At 33.2% G+C, this 18,356-nt stretch overlaps 5 protein-coding genes across 5 annotated transcripts; 3 read left to right on the top strand and 2 right to left on the bottom strand.

Moving 5' to 3' along the window:
* Nucleotides 1–1,435: 1,435 nt before the first annotated feature.
* On the bottom strand, nucleotides 1,436–1,881 carry LOAG_06160 (hypothetical protein; the record flags this gene model as incomplete). Its single annotated transcript, XM_003141696.1, has 3 exons — nucleotides 1,436–1,558; nucleotides 1,624–1,735; nucleotides 1,817–1,881. 3 exons carry the CDS (start codon nucleotides 1,879–1,881, stop codon nucleotides 1,436–1,438), a joined length of 300 nt encoding a protein of 99 aa, XP_003141744.1.
* Nucleotides 1,882–3,345: 1,464 nt separating this feature from the next.
* LOAG_06159 (hypothetical protein) lies at nucleotides 3,346–6,636 on the bottom strand (the record flags this gene model as incomplete). The annotated part of the gene is made up of 9 exons (XM_003141695.1): nucleotides 3,346–3,591; nucleotides 3,674–3,781; nucleotides 4,086–4,208; nucleotides 4,311–4,400; nucleotides 4,559–4,808; nucleotides 5,690–5,781; nucleotides 5,869–5,953; nucleotides 6,165–6,262; nucleotides 6,397–6,636. The coding sequence occupies 9 exons, from the start codon at nucleotides 6,634–6,636 to the stop codon at nucleotides 3,346–3,348; spliced, it is 1,332 nt and encodes a 443-aa protein (XP_003141743.1).
* Nucleotides 6,637–7,244: 608 nt separating this feature from the next.
* Nucleotides 7,245–7,585, top strand: LOAG_06158 (hypothetical protein; the record flags this gene model as incomplete). The annotated part of the gene is made up of 2 exons (XM_003141694.1): nucleotides 7,245–7,290; nucleotides 7,320–7,585. 2 exons carry the CDS (start codon nucleotides 7,245–7,247, stop codon nucleotides 7,583–7,585), a joined length of 312 nt encoding a protein of 103 aa, XP_003141742.1.
* Nucleotides 7,586–8,268: 683 nt separating this feature from the next.
* On the top strand, nucleotides 8,269–12,626 carry LOAG_06157 (hypothetical protein). The gene is made up of 10 exons (XM_020447080.1): nucleotides 8,269–8,375; nucleotides 8,609–8,896; nucleotides 9,224–9,283; nucleotides 9,644–9,865; nucleotides 10,127–10,275; nucleotides 10,763–10,941; nucleotides 11,160–11,235; nucleotides 11,364–11,535; nucleotides 11,645–11,779; nucleotides 12,046–12,626. The coding sequence occupies exons 1-10, from the start codon at nucleotides 8,280–8,282 to the stop codon at nucleotides 12,133–12,135; spliced, it is 1,467 nt and encodes a 488-aa protein (XP_020302652.1). The 5' UTR covers nucleotides 8,269–8,279; the 3' UTR covers nucleotides 12,136–12,626.
* On the top strand, nucleotides 12,566–16,150 carry LOAG_06156 (hypothetical protein; the record flags this gene model as incomplete). Its single annotated transcript, XM_003141692.1, has 6 exons — nucleotides 12,566–12,581; nucleotides 13,220–13,293; nucleotides 13,325–13,380; nucleotides 14,054–14,127; nucleotides 14,330–14,397; nucleotides 16,124–16,150. 6 exons carry the CDS (start codon nucleotides 12,566–12,568, stop codon nucleotides 16,148–16,150), a joined length of 315 nt encoding a protein of 104 aa, XP_003141740.1.
* Between the last annotated feature and the right edge of the window lie 2,206 nt (nucleotides 16,151–18,356).

Below are 18,356 nucleotides of genomic sequence, written 5' to 3'. Positions count from 1 at the left end.
TTGTTCTCGCACAATATTACTAGTTAACAACAAAAAAGGTATAAAAGTATACATATATTACACGATAAATTAGTAGGCAGTGATGAGTTATACAATAAGCAAGTAATATGATCAACTAACAAATTCCTTGTCGTTGCCTTCGATAATAATTTGACAGTCAGCTAATTGATAGGTCGTTGAGTTGGAATATGTTACGGGAAATGTATTTCTAGCGAATAGAAAGAATATCGTAGTTTGTTGTACAGTGGTGGCGGATATGCAAAGATGTCGTTGTTTGCGGTTCAGTCGTGGAGAATAAGTGTAGAGGATGTATCGTCTGCTCGATTGTAAAAACACTAACTCCTTTTGGATTTATATATATAAGGATTGGGGAGGAGTTTATAAGCTCCATTGGAGTTATCATGGAAGTATGGCTAGCCTTTGGCATTGTACATTGTGTAGGTACAGTGATATCTTTATGTTATGCAATCTTTGTGTTGGCTTATATCCTCTTCATCGCTTTAATTTTACTTGCAAGATTTCGTTACCTGTCTGTTGGATACTGGGCAGTTTTATTTGAAAATAGTTTTAATTTCGGTAATCCGACACGTGTAAATGATGCGCATGTTACGTACGTGTTTGCGACGTATTTATTTGTAGCGTACGTGTGTACATGTGTGACATTTATATACGTGATGTGAGGTACGTGTATGTGACATGAATGTTACATGCGTGTTTGGACGTACGTGCGTATATTGGCATACGTGTCGTGTGTGTGATATACGTGTTTGCGGTGTATTTGTGCGTATGTGCATGCTATTTTGCAGTTTTTCTTTTCTTCCGTCTCCATTCTGCTTGCCCCTGCTTTCCCATTTTTCGGTAACAGTAAATTTCTTTTACATAGACGCAACGTGCACATTTGTCAACACACGTACATGCATATCACACAGAAACTTTACATAGAGGTACGCCGCAAACAATTATGTCACGGGCATACACGTTACATAAACGCCTCTTAAAAGTGCGTGAAATGCATCACAATGAAATGCGTACGTACGTGCGTCATCCGCGCGTCACGTATATAAACGTTACCTACACATACGTTGATATAAATACGTCATATATACGTACACTGCATACACACACGCTGTCACATGTAACAAACCTGTATATCACGCACACTTCACGTACACATACGTAATATACTTATCACGTACAGATTTGCCTCATACACTCACGTACATCTCAGACACGTCACATACCCGTACGTCACACGCACCACGCACACATAGTTATATGCGCCACCTACACGTATGTGACATACATGTACATTACATATCCTACGTCACCTACTCATATGCTTGGAGAGGGTCCACCATGCAATTCAATAATTGGATTATCGAAAAATATGCCAGCTGGCAAAATCGATGATATAATCGACGAAAGAAAGATAAAATCAAAACAACATTTTCACCGAGCTTAAAACTGGTGGCCGAGTTTCTTCCTCACAGAGAATTCGAATGAAAACAGATCTTGTAGGACGAATATCCGAATGTTTTTGAAGGGATATAGGTACTTTCTGCAATTTTCCATGATAAATATTTTATAGAATTTCTTTCGTAGTAGATATTTTCTGGAATTTACCGTAGTAGGTATTTCCTGGAATCTCTCATTGTGAACACGGTATTTTGATTGTGAATACATGTAACACGTAGCGGAATGTGCATTATAAATATTTCGCTCTGAATAGGAATAACTTCAAATAAATCCTATTCGATTGTGTTTTTATTTGAAGATGTAAATTACACTAATTTTTGTTATAATATACATAACTTACTGGTCCAGTGATAATTGTCTTACATTAATTCTTTCTGGTGGATTGTTGGGAGGATTTGTTTGCATCAATATGAATTTATTCTTTCATATCTTTCTTGCATAATATATATATGTTAATAGTTCCGTGATTCTGCAGAAATCATAATTCTATGATATTTTCTGCGTAAAACACTACATAATTCTTGCCATTTCAGTTTCTGTTAATTAAAGAAAATGTAAAAGTTTCAACTCATGCTTTTATTATAGCATTTTCAGGAGTGTATTTTTTGATTTGCTTATAAATTCCTTCCGTATTCCATGTATATCCAATTGATTTGCTGTTTGCATCCATTCTTCCTGAACGTTTAGTTTTGCTGGCTGATTTTTTTCAAATTATTTTGAAAACAACAATTTCAGATGGTTAGGTTTGTTTAATTAGTCGCACCGTATCAGCCTCATTGTGCTTCCAAAATCAGACTTGAAATATATACCATAGTTGCTTTATAAACTTACATAAGTGAGAAATGAATCTTTTACATTTAACAATCTTTTACATACCACAAGCCTCTTTCGATCTTTTTTTCAGAGTTATGAGTTCTGGGTAATGCTCATATATTATAATGGTAATCTTTCCATTGTTAAAAAAAGAAAAAGGTCAGCAAGCATCTTAGACCAGTTAATGAAGGAAAAGTTGTGGAAGTTATAGAAAATATCAGTTACGGAAAATTCCAAAAAATATCTATTATGGAAAATCCCAGAAAATATTTATCGGAAAATTCTAAAAAATCTCTCCTAGAAAATTCTAGGAAATAACCATTAAGAAAATATCTATCATGGGAAATTCCAAAAAATATCTATCATGGAAAAATCCATAAAATATAGACATCTCTCTAAAAACACTCGAATATTCATCTATACAATTTTTGTTTCAATTCGAAGTCTCTATGAAGAAGAAACTCGGTCACCAGTTTTCAGCTCGGTGAAAAATGTTCCTTCGATTTTCATCGATTATACCATCGATTTTGCTGGCTGGCATCTCTTATTCCTTACTTTCCGCTGTTAGTTTTCGATAATCCAATTATGGAATTGGATAGTATCCCCTTTTGAACATGCATATGCATGTTATGCATATGTATATGACGTAGTTCACGTGACGTAGTGTATGTCGCATGCATGTAACGTGCATCGACATGATGTATTAAGCCGTGCTTGTGATTTACGTGTAAGAAACTATGTGACATACGTGTACATGATGTGCATGCGATGTACGTTACGTGACGTACGTCTACTTGGTATACGTGTGCGTAATACGTGTATGACGTGGTGTATGTAACATGTATTATAAGTAGTCTATCTTGAAGCCAGGTTAATAGTGGACTGCTTTGATAAATAGTAACGTGAAACCCTAAATCTTCTTGATCATCCACTGTCTTCAAATAAATCGGTTACTGATCTGACAAAGATGACTTAAATCAGTGTTACTGATCTAACATGATTAGTTTATTTATTTGTCACGTAAATTTAATATCCAATATTTATATTTAGTGAACGTCACATAATCCCATCGATAGTTATATCATTCATCTTTAAGTATTCCCTACGTGTAAGAATACGGCCCTTCCAGAGAAATACACGACAATCGCCTTTTCGATTTCCAAACCGTAACGGTGAAGTCTTATTGGCCAAAATTCGTACAAGACTCAATTGAAAATTTACAGTTGCTGGACCAAATCCACGAAGACGGCCAAGCTGGAGTGTGATCTCACGTCGTACCTTACGACACGCATCTTGTAATGCCTGAAACACATTTTTTCTTTTTTTGTATATTGCAAGTCGGATTAAAAAAAATCACGTTTTAAATTACGAAATTTGAACTAACTGGCATTCTTTCGTCGTTGAAAACATCAAAGAATTCCATAGAAGTAGAATTAAGTGGATACCATGACGGATCAATTTTGATTGATTCTGTTACGATAATTCGTTTTACCTGAACAAGTTCAGGGAGTTGTCAAATAATTTTTCTTAAAAGAACTTCAATAAGCAAGGTTTTTCAGCAGGAGGATTATCTGGTCATACATTGTGCTGGAGACGTAAGAGTAGAAGTAGATTGTAAAGTTCATTTAAGTATCCTTCTTTCGAAAATAATTGCTGCTTTATGTAACACACACAATAATAACATGCACATTTCGTTCTTTTCTAGTGACAAAAAAAACACTCCCTTAAGAAATTAATTAACTTCCACAGCTGATTCTTAAATGTGAGAAACTAGAAGGAATAAGCTGAAAAGCTACTGATGGCGGTAGATGAACATTTGCGAGTTGTACGAAATCATTTAAAACCAGTGCTTCGAATGTTATTGTTGACAATGAATGGAACATTTTCAGCAACTCAAATATTTGTTCGCTTGTCGAAGGCTGAAATTTTTTTGGGTTGAAATGAATAAAAGAATGAATTCTTGTTTTAATTTTTAAATTCAATTATGTTTGAGACTTTGTAAACCCATTTATTTAATTTACCTTAAGAAAAGTTCGTGCAAGCGTTAAATGATTCAAATGTCCCATAGCAGTCATTGCTTCTGCAACTTCCATAACAGCAGCGCTACGATTCTAAACGTATAAACGAATGAATTAGTTCGTTATCGATTAAGATTCTGAATTCTGTTGCATATTTGTCTACATGAAGAGATTACTGTGAAGTACATGGTTACTAGAGGTTTGAAATTTTTTTAACTCGAAATAAAATTTTTAAATAAAGGATGCACTACTTCGACTGTAGCAGCTCCTTCCGGCACAATAATAGTTAGTAATAATTCTAAACGTCGCAAAGTAGTCGCTAAAGCTCGACATATGATTAGCAACTGTTGGATACGCATTCGATGTGTACAAATTCGAAGATCCTCAATTGGAGCGCAAATTTTGTCCATTGGTGGAACATCAGCTAATGTTAGCGTTTCTCGAATATGAAGCGTTCGAAGATTTGGCAATGTGAGAAAATCGCCCAAAGTATAAACAAGACTGAAAACTGTTCCAAATTCTTCTGATAAACTACGTCATTGATTTGTCAACCATATTTTCAGTGGAATAATCATTACTTCAAGTCATACCGTTACGGGATTATTTGGCGTCATCCCAATGAATACTTCCTAATTTTAATCCTAATCAGAAAATGAACGAAAATGGACTTTTTTCAGAAAATGAAAATGAACGACTTTTTTGTGATTAGCGGTCTTTCGACATAATTTGAATTTCTCAGACTTATTTCATTTATTTTTGTGTCACACAGTTATTACTAATACGCATATAGCATTAAATGTTTAAAATATATTTACTTAAAAAGTTGGTGTGAGGATTGGAAATTTTTTTAAACAAGGCATTTAATTACAAATCTTTAAAGTGAGAATTTGTGTTTTTTGGCAGGATTTCTAAAATTTTAAATTTATTATCTTAAATTATCTCGTATGCTGCATAATTTGACAGTTTCTAGTTTTCGTAGTAACGCGAAAAAGCCTTCTTCCGTTGATATCTTATTGCAACGGTCCAGAAATCGCATTGTTGAAGATTCCACCAAAATCGTTTTCACACTGCTATAAAGTTATTCCCTAGTCTTTAAAGGTTTTTTTACATCATTTACAAAACATTCAGTCTAACTTATAGACAAAGCTACTTGCCCAATTACTATATTTGGCGAATGTATATATCATCTATTAACTTACTTCTTCAAACGAATACATTTGGAGAACATGCAAGTGATTTCTGTTAAAATGTGTATAAGCAAATATAATCAATGTTCTGTGTATGTTTGTGAAAGAATTCTTAAATCAAAACACATTAAAATTAGAATTGAAATCTTGGACTAAAACGGTGAATGTGTTGTTCCACATAACACCGGAAATAACCGGAAATTATGAAGCATCGGAATAGCTTTAGTAGTACGAATTACGCCCACTGCAGGAGAATTGGTGACAACTTGATAGGCGTGTGTTACAATCTGAAAAGTTTTCTTTGCCTGTGCTTTTTACCGATTGAATTTTATCAAATATAATTGTATTCATAAGGTTTTAGTGAAAGAACTAACGGTTTTGTTCGCTCCATCTTCAATTGGTACCCTCGTCAAATAAAGATGCTGAACATCGACCCAACTGCTCAATTCCTCAGCTAACCTAAATTTTTTCCAGAAATTGAACATTTAACATATTTATGCAATTTATTAGCACCGAGCATTAGCTAGCATTTGTTAAAGTCCGTTAATCATGCTTAATTCATTAGATTTGTTGACTTAATTATTTTGCAGAGATTGCAGTTAACTGATTCACTTCTCGCTGGGTGTGTTAATTTATACAATTATTTCCCTGGAAATTCATTGAGAAAAACCTTTTATTAATGCAGCAAATGCGACATCGTGTAAGAGCATCACACAAATAAAAGATCATCTTGATAAGTTCAAGCGGTAATGAAATCAGTGGATTTTGCTGGAAAAATAATGAGCAATATCAGGTAACAGAACATTATAAGTAAGAGATTGTTATTGGTCCAGAAAAGTTGAAGACCTTAATGAGATCCACTGGACAGAGAAAGACCAAGGATAGAGAACAGATGAACTCACCACCTTATAAGTACTGTTGTTTAAACTTTTTAAACGAATAATTTCATCACGTTGTTCGGCAATATTATGCTTTAACATTGCTACTGTTTGGCGCAAATCTTCAATGGTCGATTCTCGACGTTCTAAAATTTCGCGCAAATGCTGCAGTGTTGTGGTGGTTGTTTCAGTACTGGAGTTTCCACCACCACCTTCAGCATAGTATTCTTGTGGAGAATTCTCTCCTTCCTCTTGGTCTTCCATTTTTCGGCTCCTTCTTTTTTTAAACTAAATATTCTGTTCTTTCTTTTTTAAGCTAAATATCCTGTCATCATTTTTTCTTTTCTTTTTTTTGCTATGAGCAAATATTTGTCTTCACCACTTTTTAAAAATTTTCCAAAGCCAATGAACAAATCGACAAGAATGTCTTGAATATATTTTAGACTTTGTTTGCATTTCAAATTTCCTTTTTGCTTTCAGCAGACTTCAATGTTACTTTCTATCAGTCGGGGATGAGACTTTAATATAAACAGGACGGAAAGCTGGCAATAGTCTAGACTGTTAAATGCTGACATAACATGCCTAGATGGAATGGTAGAGGAAGCGATGTAAACATTTCCGGAGAAAGCTAAAATTTAGTCAAAACGGAAAGAATTCCATTACGGTATTCTGGGCGATAAAGTGAAGTATGATTAGTAATACATGGAGCAAGATAAGCTGCCTCTCGTGATGTATAAAATACTAAAAATGACGAGGTGATTGCCGCTTTCTCATACTTATAGTCTTATTTTTATTGACTAGTGATAAGAGCGGTCAACAGCGCACTTTAAGCAAATCCAAAATGGAAATTGCCGGAAAAAAGTAAACTGAATATGCCCAACGATGCTATCTTTGAGGGCGCTCCTGACGTGAGAAAAGGTACAATTTATAGGGGCATACTAAATCAGAATCCCAACGCTCCGATGGTTACTCGAAGTTTGCGAAACCATCACCCTTCACACGAATTCCTCCAAAATTCCGTTCCAGGTCACGTGATAAGCGCTACAGTAACCGAGGCTATTACGCTTCAACTGTTGCCGTAACTCTTGCATGGACGTATTATTTAAACTTTGCGCGTCCGCAAGTAAAATTCGATCGAAGGTGGACAGGTTGTCCTCTCTGTCTCATTGTCTTCCCTATTTTACGTGTTTTAGATTTTGGCGCACGTGAGTAAACGTCAGTGGCACGTTCAATCTATAACACTCAAATATTTTCGTATCTGTAACGTATTTTCTCTTTTCCATCGTCCATTGTTATTATTGTTTTCTCTCAGTATTGTTGTACATCAGCGGTGTTGTTTTCAGGGATGTTTTATGTTGAAGTTTTGCTCTCACTACTTGATCTTAACTGTAACATGGGGATCGGCGACATTTTACGATATCATCGCACCTATTAAAATTATAAAACGATAGTTAATCGTTTTTCAGACCACATTAGCATCTGGCATTTGGCATCTATCATTGATTATCGTTTTTGGACTTTTCTCTGTCTTTATAAAATAATGATATAAAGCATGTTGACAATAATGTCTCTCCCCTTTCTGCAGATCATTGTTATTATTTCTGGTAATCTTTTCTCATTTCACTGCTGTTTTATATGTTCCAAGGTCAAGATATTTTTAATAATTTTGTGCTAGAAAAGCCATTTTTGGTTATTTGAAGAACAGATTAAGAGGTTGCACCTTGTGACTTTCTGAAAGTAGCTCATTCAACAACTACAGATGCTCGCTTAAACATATCCCTGATCATTTTTCTAGCTGCAGCGTATTTCATTCGCATATTTACTTTCCGCCACTCGCATTGTTTGTTCGCCATATCATATCTTTGATCGATATGTAGTGTGAATTGACTTCATTTATTTTAGGAATAATGGATGAACGTGAAACAAGTAGCACTCCATCGGAGCTTGCAACTCACTTAGCACGCAGAGTTGTCACATCATCTGGTCAAAATAGTTATAGTGTTGTGAGTCTTAACTGTAGTACAGTTGAATAAATAAATAATTGGTGGATATTTACTGAACAAAATTACCAGTATTTCTAGTCATTCTTGGGAAATGTTTATTGAGATTTAAAGTAATTTAAGTGTTTTTATAGGACATCGCTTTATTCAAGTTTCTTCAAATGAATTTAGATTACTGTATATTGAAAAATAATTTAAATACAAGAAAAATCTCTTGTTCATATACCCATTTTCAGGGACCAGGGGCGGCAAGACGACTTTCGGCGCAACCATCAGCTTGCCCACCTATGTCAGTTTCTGCGGTAGCTCCGAATCGGTATATGCCGGTCACTCGTATTAGCACACATCTCGCTGGTAGTTCGTCTGCCTACCAAGCAAAACGGCCTTTATCAAGTAATTATGCGTGTGATCTTCAATTAATACGGAAATTTCCTCGTAGTACCGATAAATCCAAAGGCTTACGGCATTTCAGTACCAAAGTTTGTGAGAAAGTGAAGGAAAAAGGACATACGAATTATAATGAGGCACGCGTTGTTGTTTATTTTCTCTTCTTATTCAATTTCGATTTATATGAATCCATTTTTTTAAGAGATGGTCTTTCCACTCTTTCTCTAACTGTTCGTTTCTGTTACTATTAAAGGAAAATTCACAGTACTTTTGTTCTGAAATACGAAATAAGGTTTAAAATTGTATACTGTATCGTGCTATTAAATAACGTTCAATGAATTATTAAATTTACTTGTCTTTTAAGACCGTTTTTTCCCAAAATACTTCGTTTTGCTTTTGTTTTTCATTTTTTTATGGCGAGCTTTATAAAGAGATGGGCTGTTTGTTAAGATAATCTTTCTTAGGTAGCTGATGAACTGGTTTCTGAATATTTCGATTCAGCCGATGTTCAGCCTACAGATACGGTATGTTTTCATTTTTTTTTCTTTTCCAAGAAAAGCATGATTTTCTGAAAAATCAAATTTGTAGATTTTTGCAGAAAAAAGCTTCCCTCATCTTTGGATAATTTGGTTCATAAGTTTAAAATTTCAAAAATGTCTCAATTTTAGAAATGAGTAAGATTTGGATTATATGGATGAAAATAGGAAAAAGAAACAATTTGGGTTAAGGAGTTACTAACAAAGTTAAATAAAAATTAAAGCATTGATCAGTGGAGGATAAGTAATTATAACAAGAAGATAAGGGATGTCTTAGTTCGAGAATTTGTGGCTCATCTTAACATCCCTTGTAAGCTTTATACATATACCTTTTCCCAAAATATTCAGGAAAAGCAACAATATGATATGAAAAACATTCGACGTCGTGTCTACGATGCATTAAATGTGCTAATGGCTATGAATATCATTGAAAAAGAGAAGAAAGAAATTCGATGGGTTGGATTACCAACATCTTCAGTACAGGAATGTCGTAAGTTAGAGGAAGAAAAAGCGAAGCGACAAGAACGAATACGTCATAAGTCTGATCAGCTTCAGGAGCTCATAATACAGGTAAACTCATTTGCTGATAACATCCTTGTCACAAAAGCCAAAATGTGGCGGCATTAATCGGTGACATCGCATCTCATAAGTTTTAAGATGGCCATTGAATGCTTCATGTAATTTGTGTATTCCAATAATTATTTTTAGTAAATTATGGCACCAAATTAACACCACAGCTGAGCCTTTTTCGGCAGAACAAAATTAAGCCCATATCGGGCTGGTAGTGATGCGAGGATTTTTTCCATCGCTAAACAAACAGTATCTTTCTAGCTTGTGGCGTATAAAACCTTGGTGGAGAAGAATCGCGAGCTGGAGCGTGATAATGGCCGTCCTAAGGAGGATTCGATACTTTATTTGCCATTCATTATTGTTAACACAGCGAAAAAAACTTTCATCGATTGTGCTATCTCCCATGACAAGTGTGTTCGCAACTTTCTTTATGTTGCATTTTTTTTTCTTTATATGTTGCATATGGTAACCATAGTCTCTGTCTACCATAGTCTCTCTACCATAGTCTAACCATAGTCTCTGTCTCTGCTCTTATGTTGCTTATTCGGAATCAAAGTTTTGATTCCTTAATCCGCAAAATATGGGTAGATAATTAGATAACTATCCTCGCATGTGGCTATATTGCTTATTATTAAGTAGAATAATTGTTTCTTTACATTCGAAAACTAATATTTGGTTATTTGTGAATTACATCCATTCGTTCAGAATTTATTATTTTCCTTGAAAAACCTCATTTTCTTATAATTTCAAATTTTCAAATACTTTTTTTGACTGTTAAGACTTCTGCTCAGTTATTTTAGTATCTTAACTGTTATTGAAGTTTATTATTTCGACGCATATGTATGTAATTTAGAGTTGTTATAACCTCTTTGTATCCATAAAATCCGGCATTTTAAGAACCGAATATCTGTTCAATTTCGACCAACCATTCGAAATTCACGATGATATCGAAGTACTCAAAAGGCTTGGACTTGCGTATGGCTTAGACCGCGGTGAAGTTAGTGATGTTGATCGTAATAAAATAAAATCTTATTTGCCTCTTTGTCTTCGTGATTATGTCGATCAAATTATTGATGGTGAGTTTTTCGAGTTTTGAGGGAGTTAAATGATGAATCTTTAGCATAATAATAATGTGAGATATTAGCATCTTTTAATGTCACTAGAGTTGGACTTGTTTTTTGATTATTTTCACGGAACATTTCTAACTCGCAAAAGTATGATGTATTTTTATACAATTCCAAGAAGACGTAGTAAGCAGTGATCACATATTTATCATCTCAGACCTACTCTATAGGTACTTGGAATAATGCCACCTACGATATCTCATCGAACATTATTTCAATTGTTAACACATCGCAAGACAGTAAACAGTAAGCTTAAATCATTTCATTTTGCATAGTGTTTTTATGCACTTCTAAATTAAATGGATGGATATATCATTGAGTGAATTCTGAAATATTCCATCGAGATTTATAAAAAATATAAACTTGAATTTCAGGACCGTTTATGCCATAGCTTCAGCACCACGCGCTGAAGACCCAACAGTTGGTATTCCACAAAGCTACCAGCAACCAAAACGTTTAACGTCATCCGCAGCCCGAGTTATTCCACCTGTTCTTCCACGAAATGTTGTTACTGGCACCAACACTCTTCAAACAGATTCGGATTCGGTCATTTTCCGATCCCTTATTTTAATTTGACTTTTGGGGCAAATAAGCCAGGATATGAAGGGATATGTTCTTGATAGTTCTGTCTGATTGCAGAGCTTTTTTTTTCTAGAAGTACATAACAACAAGTTCGAACGGATATCGTACCATTCGTGCACCAGTGCGACGCTATAATGTACAAGAAGGTTCGAGCAACATACAACAAAGAGCATTTAATAGAAATAGACAAATTGCCTACACTATCCAGGTTCTTTTGGCATTTTTTATGTAATGGCACATTTTTTTTCCCCCATAGAGATAACGACCATGCTTTGTTGGCACCGTATAGCTTGAGTTTAAGGTGTTAAGTTTTATTTAATTTCCCAGTGTGACATTGTGTTCGTTCAAAGGTGTTGAAAGCTTCTAAAATATGTATTCGGTAGAATTCTCTTTACTGCACTTTTATTGTAATTTGCTGATTCTTAAATTTCAAACAAAGATTACTTTATTTAAAATGAAATTAGTATAATTTAGGATATCGGACAGGACCAGCTCTCTGAAGAACAACAATACGAAGAAGTATATGAAGAAGACGAAGAGGAAGAAAATTTAGGCTATGAATAGTTTGATGCTTGTAAGCCAATGCAACAAAAACTGCTTTTTGAAATTTTTAGTTTCTAGCTTCCATGTTTCCAATAGTGTGTATATTTTATATGATGATTCATGGTCGAGTCTTTTCCTAACACTAATTATTTGGGCTATTTTTAGCTGAAGCGCGAGCGAAATTATTTATTACAGAGAAACTAGACAGAACATTTAATGACTGTGTGATGATCAGATTTCGAAGGATATTCATAAGCCCAGTAATCGCAATATACTGAAACGTAGTTATTATCTACCCGTTGGTGGCACGATTCGCGCAGAATGTTATTTGAATCCATTTTTCATCTCAAAAATCTAGTACAAAAGTGATTTTTTCACTCACTGAAGAAGCGTCATCTAAAAATTCCAAATTGAGTCGTTTTTTATGCATTTATCAATATATTTATATAATATGAAGTGTGAAGACAGTTTATTAATTCCCACTGTTTTTATTGTTAACTGATTTGACAATCTTAGTCATTTTTTCTTTTTCAATTCATTCCTATTTGCAGTTGTTTTATAGCCATTATTATTGCATGTTTTATCCATTTTCCAAAAAAGTGATATCCATCTTGGATAAGTTGCGAAGATACATTTTTCAATGGAATAGTTTCTGCTTTGTTGCATATTTGTAGAATGATATTTGAATCCATTTTTAATCTCAAAAATCAAGTGTAAAAGTGGTTTTTTCATTTACTATTTAATTTTCGGAACAAATTTTAATTGAAAGATTTTAATGAAATATGTAAATTTTTCTTCCGGACATAAAAGTTTTTGGATTTTTAAATGCTTTGATATCACAGGAATTACTTGGAATGTTTGGAACCTGTAATTGCTGAATAAATAGAGTTTAGAAGATATGTCGATGTTTTCGAGTAAGATTTCATGAATTTTTTGATGGGATAGTGTTATATAGCTGTTGGTTGCCGAATAAAATATCGAGCGTAGTTAAAGGCCTTCTTTTAAGAAGGAGGCTTTCGCGACCTTCAGTGATTCTGTATTTGTTACGGCGTGTTGCTGGAGCATTTCCGATGGTATAATTTTGGATGGATAAAGAGGTTTTTAGTATGTGTAATAGAAAATGATAGATCAACGTTAAGCAGTGGAGATGTAATTAGCGTTGTTCCAGTTTACTTGGCGGTATGTGTAATTTAACAACTTAACGTTAAAGGCTCTACGAGTAGTAACGGGATTAACTTTTGGTAAGAAGGTTACGGGCAGTGTCGGGTTTTCTGTCAGATTTTTTGTGTCAGGTTTTATTCAAAAATTTTTTGATTAACTATGTGAGGTTACTGATGGACTGATTCACATTTACATGGGGGTGAATCCTGGAGTATTTTAGGATTTTTTTAATCGAAATTTCTAAATGATATTAATTCGTTGGTTCATCACGAAAGTTAAGTGACAAAATTAAAATATAATTTGTGCATTCAGAAACTTATGCACTTTCATTCAGAAACTCATGCAGTTTACATTCAGAAACTTATGCACTTTCATTCAGAAACTCATGCAGTTTACATTCAGAAACTTATGCATAACTTATGCACTTTCTGGAAGACATTGTACAAACTATTAGAAAGTCATGAGGACTTGTTTCAAACTCTCGTAAAAATTGCCTAATTTTCCTGTCTTGTGAAACAATTCTGTAACTTGCCTGTGAAATACGATTTTTGGATCACAAAAATATACTTGCAAGTGGTCGTTATGCTATATTTGAATAGAGGTCATTCCTAACTGTATAATATTGCTCCGATGCTTGACTCGTCAGATAGAAACAGATGTACGTAAATTACTGGAATATAGGTTACATTTAAAAAAAAAAATTCTGGTTAGCACTAGAGAACTTCCATTTTTAATTTATTTCACGAATACACCGTCTTTCTAATCTCATCTGATTCAGATATTCAAATTGCGAGGAAAATACGTCGGAAAACCTTACCAAACTGCTATTATGGATTAACAAAGATCAGAAACGTTAGCGTTGAATGGATTAAATGAAGAGATCAAAGGTTGACTTCATAAAATTTTATTTTTCAAAATGACATCACAAGTACGGATGGCCTGCAGTGCCAAACTAATTGGTAATGCAATTGCTATTACCATCTATCATCGTATAAAGCGTTGATTATTGAAAAATCATTAAAAAGTCTCTTCTAGACAGTTTAATTGTTTTTAGTAAGACCTTATTTACGATACTTATCAATGAAAGATAACGAAAATAGTGCGATACCTAAGGAAAGTCTCGTCAGCTACTAGTAGCTTCCAACTTCCGCATTGTAATATTCCGCTTAGTGTTGAATCCTTTATTAGAATGAAATTTTAAACTGGAATGTTAAGTGCAAAAAAGTGCAAATTTTAAATTGAAATGCTACGTGCAAAAAGTGCAAAAAAAAAAGCATAAACTGAATTCAAGTGATGCATGAAAGATTTAGGAACTCAAAAAATCCTAAATTTGTTCAAATTATGTCAGTGGTGTGACTAATTCTGACTAATGTGAAGCTTTATTAAAAGTTGTGGTTGTGTACCGTGAAAGGTAAACCGGTTCTCTCCATTATTTTAGCTTTTTTTAGGCATCTGCGGTCAGTATTTCTTTCCCAGCTTGTCTGTTACTTGAATTTCGAGCCAAATAAATATTTTTAAATTAAATTGAGATCAATATATGGCAAACATTAACTAGAATTAAAAATGAAAATTCAAATTAATCAGCTGAACAGTTCATGAATATTATTATCAAATTGTCGATTACATTTCAACTTGTCATTTGACAAATAAATATTCGATCCGTGGATGTTTTACATTTCCATCGAAATTTGTCGGCCATCTTTTTTGCTATTGAATTTAACTTCAATTGATGAATTCTGTTCTATTAATAAAAATTGGCTTTTATTGAAATGTGGCCTGAATGCTCCAATTTCGGAATGTGAAACTTTGTGTTTTAATCATTTCTGCAAATCGGATTAGCATTCATAGCAAGATGGTCTGTGTTTATAACATTTATATTATATCACACACTGTAAAATATCAGTTAAATCACGAAGAAAAAAAAGTGAAATTTTAGCAGTTTTTGTATGCAATCTGTTGAAATTAATTAATGACATTTTTTCAAATATAAAAAAACAACTAAATGTAAAATTAAAAGAAAAGAAAAAACTGGTTATTGTATATTTTGTCTTTGAAAAAATAACTTTTATTTTTATAAATTCAAGTTTTCTACCAACGAAACTTTTCCCTCTTTCAAGTTCAAATCATTTATTAATTTTTCACAAGCGATAATAAGTGTTTTACATAAACCGTTTTGACTTTCTGCTCGCTCTTCATAATTTTCGAAATTTGAATTTGAATCATTGAAATTTGAATTCTAATAGAATGGATTCGTTACATTCCTTCAAATACAATAAAGTTTTGTAATAGTAATCTTGTTTTAATTAATGAATGTTACAATTTGGATTAGCCAAAATTGCTTCAGTTTGAAATGAATTTCATTTGAAAGCAATTTCATTGAATTAATTAGTTTCCGAATTATTGTAATTTTATTCGTTTTAAAATGGCGAAAATTGATGCAATGATTTTAAAATGTTTTAAACGCGGTAATATAAATAGCATAAGTTTTATTTGACAACAGTACTACTGGTAGTGATGGTGGTGATAAATGCTTTGAGCCTAACTGTCGCAGTAAAAACTCCATTCTGAAATCAATGGGAAAAAACTAAAAATGGGAACAATTTTTCATTTTTTATCTGGAATAATACATTTTGCCCGATCTCCTCTCATTTCATTTCTCTAAAGTCCATTTGGGCATCATAGTTACTATTGTTCCACTGATTTATGCATCTTATAGCTTTCCTTTGCTTCTTTTATCCAATAATTTGAAACTATTGGGTCTATTTATAAATTATTAGATCTAAAAATTTTCTTGCTAAATAAAAAATTCGAAATCTCCATCATATTTAGTTTGAAAATGAAATTTCAGTTTCTGACTTTTCAAGTACAAAAGTAGTTGACATCGTTAATCCCTTATCGCTTTTTCTTCTCGAAGCCAACTATCTGCGAATTTCTTTCTTGAAGACTTGTTCGTTACCTTTCATCTATCTTTCTCAAGCTACCCTTCCTTTGTCCTATTATTCAGCCTCATTTTAAATAATGGAACTGATAAGTTTTACTTTTCCCTTCGAATAATCAGCTGTCCTCATTTGGTTCTCTCCTAAAATCGAAGTTTTTCCCATTTTCCAATTTTCCAACTCAATAAAAATTTCGTTCATTATTAGCACATAAAAATGAAATGAAACTTATCAACGGTAATCAGAGCAAAATTGAAAATGAGCTGCGTGAAATTTTGATTTTCAAAAATATCCACAATTTTTTGTAGTTATCCAATAAACATATTGTAATCTCTCAACATGAAGAAAAAAGGGCGGAAATGGACGTAATTGATCGTTTCATATTCACATTTTATGCTCTAATAATTCCGTCATACCTCATCACATAATATGTCACCCCAAATTGCATTTTATTGAATGAGAGAAGTTGATTGGGAACCTGAGCATATGTGCTATTCTTTTGAAAATTTCTTTTTCAATTAAAATTTATTTTACATCAAATGAACAAAGTAGCGGAATTGGAACTATTTGTAAAGACTTCAAGATTTGACAAGATAAAAGCGGCAATTATTGGAATAAATTTTAAAATTTCAAAGTCTTGAAGAAAACTGAACTATTAAATACAAATTAATACAGTAACTGAATCAAAATTTCAAAGGAATAGCTATGTAAACATTTGGTAAGGTCGAAAAAATCGGAATCTTTTGAATTTTTTAACTTGATTACTAATCTATTACGATGCTCAACGGATTTTTACTATTCTGTAATTTTTAACATTCCAATAATTTCAAGAATGTGGAAGAGAGAGAGAGAGAGGGAGGGAAGGAGCGGATCTGATGGGTCATTTCTTATGATAAACATTTCTGAAGTGCCATTTTGAGAGAGAGAGAGAGGAAAACTTCCCCTTAAAGTTTCCCATAATACTTTATATATTTTATGTCATATCATTCACTTTTAAAAGAATTTCGAAAAAATTTTTTAAATAATTTCTAAATTGTTTTGACTGGAAATAGACGGAAAACGATTTTCTAGAAAATGGATGAATCACCATCATAAGTGAAAAAGTACAACAACGGTAAGTGTAAAGAAAATGAAATTTTCTATTATTGAAGAGGTATTATGGATTTTTCTAGAGCCATTGCATCGAATTAGAATGAGTCATCAATTGTGAAATCGGGAAGTTATAGAAAATTCGGGAATGGGAAACCTGAATGGGTGGTATTTTTCTCTTTGATATCTTATACTTTAGTCCGTTCTGTCCTTCCAGTTATGCATTCCAGAAAAACTGCATATAAACGAAAAGGGAAAGTGTTGATTCGTTCTTCAAATTCCAAAGTACAAGGCGGAGTAAGTAGACAGCAATCCGATAAGTTCAGAGACAAATTTTCAACTAACAATCATTTCCACTACTCTATCTGTAGCTCGGAATAAATCCACTTATTTGTCTACTTATTAATACAGCAGAATTTCTACTTTAGTATTGACTACTGTAATAAATACCCTGTCAACCTGTCATAATCAAAGGTAGCACCACTTTTCGAACAGTGGTAATTATATCGTTGATGTTTCACATATGTTTCATAATAATAATATGAGCATAAAATTGATTTTTTTCAGAGAATAATTTTAAATGCTAATTTTTGTATTGATAATATTCTATGAAACAATATTATAAGGTCTCTCAGGTGATAAAGAGTATCAGCGCGTAACAGGGTTTCAACTTTTATTAAGACAAATACCTCGTCGTCATAATCTATGTCCTCTACATTTGGTGAAAAATTATAAATAATATTTTTAGAATCAAGTTAGTAATCAATTTATCACTGCCTTTTTATTAGTTGAAGGTCATAGATGATGATTGTTCTTCAAACTCCGCTCTCTGAACTGCATTGATGAACAACATCCAATCACTCCAATTTTTAACCTTCAATTTTTAACAAATCAAATTTACGGCAAACAATTAATATTTTGGACTATTTTCCAGGACCTGTTTTCATGAAGTTGCTGTGACTTTTGCAGGTGCATTTCATAGAATACAATCGATTATAGGTAAAGGGATAGAAGAGAGAGAGAGAGAGAGGACGAGGTAGTTATACGAAGGAAGAT

This window comes from Loa loa, assembly GCF_000183805.2.
Source record: "Loa loa unplaced genomic scaffold supercont3.6, whole genome shotgun sequence".
Classification (NCBI taxonomy): domain Eukaryota; kingdom Metazoa; phylum Nematoda; class Chromadorea; order Rhabditida; family Onchocercidae; genus Loa; species Loa loa.
Note: the sequence above shows the minus strand (reverse complement) of the source record. Positions and strands in the feature narration are given on the sequence as shown.

Excerpts from the sequence above, each read along its gene's own strand:
- LOAG_06157 (XM_020447080.1), top strand. The coding sequence starts at position 8,280 with ATGGATGAACGTGAAACAAGTAGCACTCCATCGGAGCTTGCAACTCAC. Across the intron at positions 8,897-9,223 it reads GACATACGAATTATAATGAG|GTAGCTGATGAACTGGTTTC; the intron begins GCACGCGTTGTT and ends AATCTTTCTTAG. Across the intron at positions 10,276-10,762 it reads TGTGCTATCTCCCATGACAA|AACCGAATATCTGTTCAATT; the intron begins GTGTGTTCGCAA and ends CGGCATTTTAAG.